Raw genomic sequence first — 10137 nt, 5'->3', positions numbered from 1 at the left:
AATTTTAAAGATACACTTTATATTCAAAAACACAAATAGGTTGAAAGGAAAAGGATGGAAGAAGACGTTTCATACAAGTAGTAACTAAAAGAGAGCTGGGGTGGCTATACTTTTATAGGCTACATAAAATAGATTTTAAGACAAAAATTGCGGGGCGCCTGGGTGGCTCAGTTGGTTAAGCATCCAACTTCGGCTCAGGTCATGATCTCAAGGTTTGTGGGTTTGAACCCACATCGGGCTCTGACCTGACAGCTCAGAGCCTGGAGCCTGCTTTGGATTCTGTGTCTCCCTCTCTCTCTGCCCCCTCCCGTTTGCATTCTGTCTCTCTCTCTCTCTCTCTCAAAAATAAATAAGCATTATTAAAAAAAAAAGACAAAAATTGTTACTAGAGACAAAGGGAATTTTATAATGATAAAAGGGTGACTCCATCCGGAAAATGTAACAATTATGAACATACATGTACATAGCAGCAGGGTCCCAAAATATACGAAACAAAAGGTACAGAATTGAAGGGAAAAATAAACAATGTAACAATAGTTGGAGGCTTCAATACCCCCATTTTCTTTTCTTTTTTTTTTTTTTTTTTTTGAGCACTTTAAGGACATTTTATTTATTTATTTTTAAATATAGTTTATTGTCAAATTGGCTTCCATACAACAGCCAGTGCTCAGCCCAACGAGTGCCCTTCTCAATGCCCATCACCCACTTTCCCCTCTCCCCTGCCCCCCATAAACCCTCAGTTTGTTCTCTGTAATTAAGAGTCTCTTATGGTTTGCCTCTCTCCCTCTCTGTTTGTAACTTTTTTTCTCCCTCCCCTCCCCCATGATCTTCTCTGTTAAGTTTCTCAAGATCCACATATGAGTACCTGTCTTTCTCTGACTGATTTATTTCACTTAGCATAATACCCTCCAGTTCCATCCACGTTGCTGTAAATGGCCAGATTTCATTCTTTCTTGTTGCCAAGTAGTATTCCATTGTTTATATAAACCACAATTTCTTTATCCATTCATCAGTTGATGGACATTTAGGCTCTTTCCATAATTTGGCTATTGTTGAAAGTGCTGCTATAAACATTGGGGTACAAGTGCCCCTATGCATCAGCATGCCTGTATCCCTTGGGTAAATTCCTCACAGTGCTATTGCTGGGTCATAGGGTAGATCTATTTTTAATTTTTTGAGGAACCTCCACACTGTTTTCCAGAGCAGCCGCACCAGTTTGCATTCCCAACTACAGTACAAGAGGGTACCCGTTTCTCCACATCCTCACCAGTATCTATAGTCTCCTGATTTGTTCATTTTAGCCACTCTGACCTGTGTGGCTAAAATGGCTTTGATTTGTATTTCCCTGATGATGAATTGAGCATCGTTTCATGTGTCAGTTGGCCATCTGGATGTCTTCTTTGCAAAAGTGTCTATTCATATCTTCTGCCCATTTCTTCGCTGGATTATTTGGTTTTTTGGATGTGGAGTTTGGTAAGTTCTTTAGAGATTTTGGATACTAGCCCTTTATCCGATATGTCTTTTGCAAATATCTTTTCCCATTTCGTCAGTTGCCTTTTAGTTTTGTTGATTGTATCCTTTGAAGTACAGAATGTTTTTATTTTGATGAGGTCCCAATAGTTCATTTTTGCTTTTAATTCCCTTGCCTTTGGAGATGTATTGAGTAAGAAATAGCTGCGGCTGAGGTCAAAGAGGTTGTTTCCTGCTTTCTCCTCTAGGGTTTTGATGGTTTCTTGTCTCACATCCAGGTCTTTCATCCATTTTGAGTTTATTTTTGTGAATGGTGTAAGAAAGTGGTCTAGTTTCATTCTTCTGCAGGTCTCCCAGGACCATTTGTTAGAGACTGTCTTTTTTCCATTGGATACTCTTTCCTGCTTTGTCAAAGATTAGTTGGCCATACATTTGTGGGTCCAATTCTGGGTTCTCTATTCTATTCCATTGATCTATGTGTCTGTTTTTGTGCCAATACCATACTGTCTTGATGATTACAGCTTTGTAGTAGAGGCTAAAGCCTGGGATTGTGATGCCTCCTGCTTTGGTTTTCTTCTTCAGTATTACTTTGGCTATTCGGGGTCTTGTGTGGTTCCATACAAATTTTAGGATTGTTTGTGCTAGCTTTGAGAAACATGCTGGTGCAATTTTGATTGGGATTGCATTGAATGTGTAGACTGCTTTGGGTAGTTCAATACCCCATTTTCAATAAGGGATAGGATGCTTAGGCAGACCATCAACAAAACCAACAAGGAACTAGATGACTTGAACAACACTATAAACCAAGTGGATCTAACAGACATCTGGAAAATACTACCACTATAATACTACCACTATAATACTGATCCCAGTGGGAGTAGAATACACATTTTTCTCAAATGCACATGGAACATTCTCTAGGAAAGATCATCTATTTGGTCATAAGAGGAGCCTCAGTAAATTGAAAGAGATTGAAATCATACAAAGTTTGTTCTATGACATAAAATTTGAAATAAGTGACAAAAGGAAATTGGGGAAAATAGCAAATATGTGTAAACTAAGCAACATCCTCTTCAGTGACCAAAGAGTCAACGAAGAAATCAGAAGATAAATTAGGAAGAACTTTGGAATAAATGAAACAAGAACCCAAGATACCAAAATTTATGGGATGCAGCTAAGGCAGTTTTAGGGAAAGTCTTATAGATGTAAACATATTAAAAAAGAAAAAAGAGGGGCGCCTGGGTGGCGCAGTCGGTTAAGCGTCCGACTTCAGCCAGGTCACGATCTCGCGGTCCGTGAGTTCGAGCCCCGCGTCGGGCTCTGGGCTGAGGGCTCAGAGCCTGGAGCCTGTTTCCGATTCTGTGTCTCCCTCTCTCTCTGCCCCTCCCCCGTTCATGCTCTGTCTCTCCCTGTCCAAAAAATAAATAAACATAAAAAAAAAAAAATAAAAAAAAAAAAAAGAAAAAAGAGCTCTTACATTTCTACCTTAAAACCCTGGAAAAAGAAGAGTTCCTGTCTAGCTCTGAGTATTTGTGAGTCCATGATTTTACTATCCCTTGCTTCTAGCCCAGAGTAGGAGTACTTAAATGCCAAAATGTGAAAAGGGGAAGCTGTGTGGCATTTGCCTCAGAGCTATCCTCAGTGCCCCCTAGTGGCCTTGTCTGTGAACCACAAGCAGAATCATGGAATTGACAACCTTCCGACTGAGACTACAGCCCTAACCCCGCAGTCCAAAAGCAGAGGGTGTTTTGGAAAAGGAGGATCATGTTCCCTCTCTCAAGGTAACAACTCCCAGCCAGAGGCAATGTTCACAGCATTTACCTAGAGTAACCGCCCCCCCCCCACGCCGGCCCCATTGCTCTGCACAGGCTGCTGCACAGGCTGCTGCTAGATGTATTTGGGGCCTGCTTATTGTCACTGTTCATAAGCAAAGATGAAGGAGTTCTTTCATGCCCAATAGGTGTTGAATCTTTAAAAAATTAGTGCTGAGAGTAATGGCCTATCTTTGTGGGGTGGCCTAGGTTAGGGCCAGGCTTAGCCTGGGGCCAGAGGCTAAAGGTCATGGCTAATCTCAGACTGGGGCTGGGGTGGGGCTGAAACTGTCATCAGAAAGCAGGCCTTTCCTCCATCCTCAAGGAAATCCTCTGACCTGAACTCTGGGGGCCTAAGGCCTGCCTAGTGCTACAGAATTCAGCCTCTGTTGCCCCTTGAGGGTATCTCCTGTTGCCGCCTGGCCTCCCGCTCACTGTGGAGACATCAACTCTCCTGCCTTTCCAAACCAAGCCCCATTGCAGACCCATCTACCACCACATCCTCCTTCAACTCAGCAGTGCTGTTTCCCCTGTCTTTGTTTGCTGCTCTTCCCTGCATTTCCTTCCTGGCCAACTTCTAGTCACCCTTCAAATCCCAGGTTGACATTGAGGTCCCAGTTCAACCAGGCATGCCATGTTGTATGCACAGAGGAGCAGTCCTTGAAGTGGATGAATGAATGGCAAAGAAACTTAGGCGGTGGGAAAGTTGGAATGAGGTCATTTGGTCTCACCTAAGAGGGGTTCCCAGCTGCGTAGTACTCATTGAATCAAATGGAATTAGAACAGAGAGAGGTGGCATCTTGGGGGACCAGGGTGTGGCATGAAATCATTAAAGCAACAGCAGGCTAGCTCTCCCTCTTTGTGGTATAACTGAGGCCAGAGGCAAGGAACATGGCTTGAGTGATCCACGGAGGACCCTTCTAGTTCTGCCATCTCAGGACCTTAAAAGTGGACAGTAACCCTCTGCCACACACAGTAGACAGCTGTGAGGGGGCTCCAAGGACCCTTGCCTCTAGGCATTCATTCAGTGTATCATCCTCTTGAGTGTGAGCTGGATCTAATGGGGAGAATATGGCAAAAGTGACAGGATATCACATCCGAGATGAAGTTATAAGAGAATGTGACTTCCACCTTGCACACTCTCTCTCTGACTCTTTCTGCTTACTCTCTCTGATGAAGCCAGCTGCCATGTTGTGTTCCATGAACTACTCCATGGAAAGGCCCGTGTGGCAAGCAAGCAAGAGTGGCCTCTGGGCAATAGCCAGTGAGGAAGTGAACACTGCCAGCAGCTGCGTGAATGAACTTGGAAGTGGGTCCTCCCCTGGTCAAGCATGAGGACGACTGCCGCCCGTCTGATTATCTTGACTGTAGCCTTGCGAGAGGCCCTGAGGGAGAGGGTTCTGCTAAGCTATACCTCGGCTACTGACTCCCAGATTGTGTGGTGGACCCAGTGTTGTGTGAAGCCACTGTGTTGTGGAGTCATTTGTTACGCAGGAAAAGATAACCAATACTACCGTATGGCGTGTAGACCACGTAGACCAAAAGAGCAAGGGGGAAGGCTTGGCAGGGAGCCCAGATGGGGCCACAGCCTCCCCAAGTGTCAGGGGCAAGACGCAGGTGAAGTCCCAGCAATAACTCACAGAGAACTCTCGTTTTCGTTTATTCGTTTTGGAATTTACAAAAGTGTGACATGGGACAATCATCTCATCAAGAGAAAACAGAACACACAGAGGGGCTGGGTTTCTTCCCCGGTTCCTCCCCTCTCAGAAAGGCACAAATATGTGAGGCTTGGGTTCGGGGGCCTCCTGTCTTAAGACCAATGTCATGCTCAGAAGGCCAGGCCCCTCTGTGAACAGGATGAGGGACCCTTTCCTCACACTCATACTTGGGTTATGGGCTAAACAAACCGAGGCCACTGGGAAACATGTGAATCAGGCCAAGTCCAGGTCTGTCCCGGGCACATGTTGTCAGCACCCTGTGGAAGACTAGTCACTCCAACTATACAACATGGTGGCTGACTAATCCTGGAGGCAGTGCATCTGGGACAGCGCTGTCCCTAGCACAGGCTGATCGCCACCCTGGTTCTTACCCTGGAGGCCTCAGATTTAAAAGACTAACTGGACTGGAGCTGGAGCATTCCAGATGCTCATTACTGCACTCTTCAAGTTGGGGACATCTGTGCCCTCCAGGTCTTCCCGTTGGTATGAGGGGCCAGGCCTGCAGTTAAGTGTGGGGTAGGTATTTTAGAATAGAGGTGTTTGTATTAGAAGTGGCTCCTGCCCCTCATCCTGCAAGTGAAAAGAAGATAACCTAACCCCGGTCTGAGTCGCCAGTGGCTGTCCTTCTTTCCCAGTTAACCAGGACTGAGTTTTGTCTGTAATTTTGGGGAAGGAAGAAGAAGGATTGCTTGAGAAACCATAAAGGCCCAAATGCGTCAGCCACCACCTAGAACAGGACAAATTGGAACTAAAAGAGTTGGAAATATTCACTTTTTCCTTATTAAAAAAGACCTAACATTTGTAATGGTTTAACAAAATTATTATAATTTCTTTTAAATAACCCACAGACACCCATGACGCTTCCAAATTTACAGAACAAAAAAGCATTCGAGAACTTGGTAGAAAACGATTTGTAGCTGGTTCCTCCTAGGAGCTGGCCCCTGAGGGCGGGCTCAGTTCACCTCCAGAACCTCAGTCTCCGGGAGGCCGAACTTGGTCTTGTGTTTGTCGAAGAGCTTCACCAGGGCCTCCATGTACATGCTGTGGTACAGGTCTATGTCCTGCTGGGTTGGGTGCTCCAGCTTGGGGATGGTGATGGGCTCACCCACTGCAGGGATGGGGCAGAGGCCTCTGGTTAGTCAACCCACTCGGGCCCCCCTGAGAGTCTACCATGATGTTGATAGCAGTGACCCTGCTCTACGTGCCAACCATGTGCCAGGAACTGTGCCAAACGCGCTCCACCTCAGGTTGTCCCTGTTACAGGGGAGAAGATGGGAGGCTCCAGGGCATGGGAAGGGACCTGCCTCAGGCCACACAGTCACTAAGCAGCAGGTGGGATCAACACTGGCTGCTCCGAAGGCACTCAGTTGGAAGGTCCCATGTAAGAGTTATGGGACCAAGTAATGGCTTTGCTCTTGGTCTGCTCCAGGCAAGTCACTTTGCCTCTCTGAGCCTCAGTTCCCTCACCTGTCACATGGGGCTCCTTCCTCATAGGACTTTGATTAGGATTTTGAAATCACATGACATGCTTTGAAAAGTGTGCTGAGGGAGGAGGAGCCCAACATTCATACATCCATTCATTGCTTTATTTTCTGCATCTCCGTTTTCAACTCATCCCAAAGTCCTGGCAAAGACATTTCGGAAATTTCTCCCAAGTGCATGCCCTTCTCTCATCACCACTGCCATTCCCCTCGTCCCTAGTGGCTACCACAGGGGCATCCCGCATTGGTCTTGTGGCTTCCATTTTTGACCCTTCTAACCCATTTTCTATCCAGCAGCCCAAGAATCACTTTAAAATGCAACTCTGAACCTCTCCTCCCCAAAGCCCTCAAGTAGCTTTCCATTCTTAAGGTGAAGAGCAAACTAGTTCACACTGCCCACAGGAGCCTGTCCCTCTCCAGCCACACGTGTGCATGGATATGTCCCTGCTGATCAGAGTGGTCAGACCGGGTATAGGATTTGCACGTAACAAGAGTCAAGAGTGAGTCTGGGTCCTGTCACACAAGATGCAGGCAGTTAGTCTTTGTACAAATACAAAGCAAAACACCTGACCCTGATAACTCAAAATATCTATGTGAGCTTTGGTCCCTAAAGTCCATGGCTTGCGGCCTACACACTTTTGTGTGATCTCTGGCTTGTGAGACACACACACACACACACACACACACACACACACACACACATCCAGAACAACACAGCTGAGGGACAAGTGCTGCCAGTTTTTGCTATACTTCTCAGAGGACTATGCTCCAGTCATGTTGATGTTTTTCTTTCTGTTCCTCAAAAATCTATACAATCTTGCTGCGGGAACTTCACTTAAGCTAATGTTTCTGACAAAAAAACAAAAAACAAAAAACAAAAAACACCTCTCTTCTTCCTGTCTTTTGCTAGATAATTCCTATTCAGTTAGAAGTGGAAGAGTCACCGCTTCTTGGAGGTCCACTGCAACCCCCCAGAGCACCCTGTACGTTCCCCTCACACCCCCTCCTGGTCTTTGCTTGACAGACTGGTCTTCCTGATCTTCCCTGACAGACTCCTGGGCCCTGCAAACACGGACCGTTAAGTCTTGTTTTCTCATCTGGCGCTGCTTGGCTCACAGTGATGGAACTATCTCCACCCCCACTGGCCGTTTCCATCAGCACCCAAACATGTCCACAGCTGCATGGTTTAGAGCATGGACATCAGAGCCAGAGGGCCTGCATGTGAATCTTAACTCTACCACAAACTAGCAGTGGGGCACCTCGAGTTCAGGGGCCGCAGGCAGGGGAGCTCACCAATGGTAGTGATGGGCTTGGAGTAGGGCACCAGCCCCCAGGTGTCAGAGGAGAAGAGGCCTCGGCCATGGAAGATGCACGGGGCAAAGCCAATGTACTTCTGGAACTTCTTCTGGACCCATCGGCCCCAGGAGCCCTCTTCAAAGATCACCTGCTTGTATACTTCATTCTCCCCGAAGGAGTAGGTGGGAACCAGGTCAGCTCTGGAAGGGAGAAGCCAGAGTCAGTCACACCCTAACTGCTGGCCTCTGATCTCCCAGCAGCATGACTTATTTGGCCCCAGGGCACATCCTTGCACATGAGCTTGGCCTGTAGCCCACCTGCAGGAGCCCAGGAAACACAGGCTGCATCTCTGCCCCACTCAGACACTCAGGCTACACTTGGGCAAACTTGGTCTGAAGCTCTGGCATCCAACCTCTCCTCTCCCACAGGATGGCAAATTCCCATCTATGCCTTCCTGGGGTTTGGGCCTTGCTTCTAGGAGCAAGGAGTTGCTTTGTTTGGGCCAAACAAAGCTTTGGAGGGCTGTGCATGCATGTGCATGCTGGTGTGCACGCGTGTGCATGTGTGTGCAGGAGGCACTTACCCGTGGCGTAGGGCCAGTTTTACAAAGCCCTTGCGATTGCGCAGAGTGACTGCGTTCTTGCCAGGCATGGAGCTCAGGGACTCGGCTGCACCCCCCACTACGATGATGATGGCATTGCCACTCCCATTCTTTGAAAGCAAGTAGTCTATGGTGTCCCTGTTCACAGGGCAAATGCCTGGCAGGGAGAAGGACATAGAGTCAGGGCTGCCCATAAATGCACTCCCTACCCCCTTCATACAGCCAAACATAAACGGAAAGAGCCCTGGCCTTAGGCTCCAGACCTAACCCAGCCACTAGAAGCTGTATGGCCCTGCGTAAGCTATTTCTTTTTCTGAGCCTTGGCTTACTTATGTGTAAAATGGAGATAATGATACCAGGTTGTTTAGAGAACTTGTTCATTTGGCAAACATTCCCCGAGGTCCTAACACTGCCAGGCTATTGCTAGGTGCTGGGGATCCCAGCGAATCAGGGTGGCAGGGGCCGCAGGCCGGTGGATAAGGACAGATCCACAGAAAGTGATTAGGCTGTGCAAAGGGCAGCACAGGGGCTGGGTTGCCCAGAAAAGGAGTCAGAGCAAGCATCGTAGGGAAGATGTTATTGAAGCCGAATCCTGAAGGATGCACGAATGACCCTGCTCAGGCCTGACCCACCATGCCTATGGCCGACTGCACCTCTGAGCACGGGACCAGCCGCTGGGGCAAGGTATATGGGCTTCCTGACCTCTCTATCACCTTGCTCAGTGGAAAGGCTCAGGCCTGGACAAGAGTGCAGCAGGGGCAGGCAGATTCTCACCTCCAGACATCAGGTATTCCCTCAGCACCGGCATCCGGAAGTTGCCGGCCAGCGTGGCCAGGTAGGGCCTTATGCCGGGGAACTTCTTGCTCACTTCTGTGGCCTCTGTGCTGAAGTTACAGAAGGCACCCAGGCCCATGATGCCATGGGGGTGGTATCCAATGATGTAGTTCCTGGTGGTCAACAGGTTGTGTGTCTTCACCAGCTGCAGGGTACAACTCAGGTCAGAGGAAACTGCCAGGAGACAGGGGAAGGACTGCGTGTGTCATGCCCGATGAGACTCTGGGCCTGAAGGACCGGAGGGTCTCTGCACACCTGACCTCAGACTCTTGGCAATTGGCATTTAGACTGTGAGTCCCCAGGAAGGGAGGGGGAAACTTTCTCTCTCATGCCCTTACTTCTCCAGCCAGACACAACAGGTCCCCTTATCTGTACCCTGCTCTCCTCCTGGACCCATTCTCCTCATCCAACCCCTGCCGCTCTCAGATAAAGAGGGGTGTCCAGTTTTCGTTGGGGTAAAGTCCACATCCTTCGGTTAGGGCAGAAAAGGGACAATGCAGCTGGCCTGAATGGAAACGTCCTTCCAGGCAGCAAGGCTCAGCTGCGTTGCTGGGGAGTCAGGCAAGCAATAGCCCTGTGCCGGCCGCAGTGGGGGTGGGGGATCAGCTGTACGGCCAGGCAGCTGACCTGTGGTACTATCAACAAAGCTGGGATGCTCTGAAGAAGGACTGGCTTCCATGAGGGCTGCCCCCTCCCCTGGAGCTGGTGGCCTGGAGGGTGGGGTGGGTGGTATAGTTTCCCTATACCCTGAGGCACCTACCCAGCATTGCAAGGAACTTGGTAGGGGTAGAGGCACTGAAAGGGATGGAAAGCAAGGGCATTTGGCTCAGAAAACATCACTTCTTTTCTGATTAGACAAGTAATAAATAATCATAGAGCATTTAAAAAATACAGGAAAAGGGGCACCTAGGTGGCTCAGTTGGTTA

At 48.2% G+C, this 10137-nt stretch overlaps 1 protein-coding gene across 1 annotated transcript in view; it reads right to left on the bottom strand.

Moving 5' to 3' along the window:
* Positions 1–4917: 4917 nt before the first annotated feature.
* Positions 4918–10137, bottom strand: part of DGAT2 (diacylglycerol O-acyltransferase 2) — a 31937-nt gene continuing 26717 nt past the window's right edge. The window contains exons 5-8 of the mRNA XM_040489396.1: positions 9152–9356; positions 8360–8534; positions 7774–7976; positions 4918–6107 (exon numbers count right to left, since the gene is read on the bottom strand). Of these exons, the coding sequence (XP_040345330.1) occupies positions 5953–6107; positions 7774–7976; positions 8360–8534; positions 9152–9356 (738 nt within the window). The 3' untranslated portion in view covers positions 4918–5952. The remainder of the gene's footprint in view (positions 6108–7773; positions 7977–8359; positions 8535–9151; positions 9357–10137) is intronic.

Source organism: Herpailurus yagouaroundi, unplaced genomic scaffold (genome assembly GCF_014898765.1).
Source record: "Herpailurus yagouaroundi ecotype Mexico unplaced genomic scaffold, PumYag 180, whole genome shotgun sequence".
Taxonomy (NCBI): domain Eukaryota; kingdom Metazoa; phylum Chordata; class Mammalia; order Carnivora; family Felidae; genus Herpailurus; species Herpailurus yagouaroundi.
Note: the sequence above shows the minus strand (reverse complement) of the source record. Positions and strands in the feature narration are given on the sequence as shown.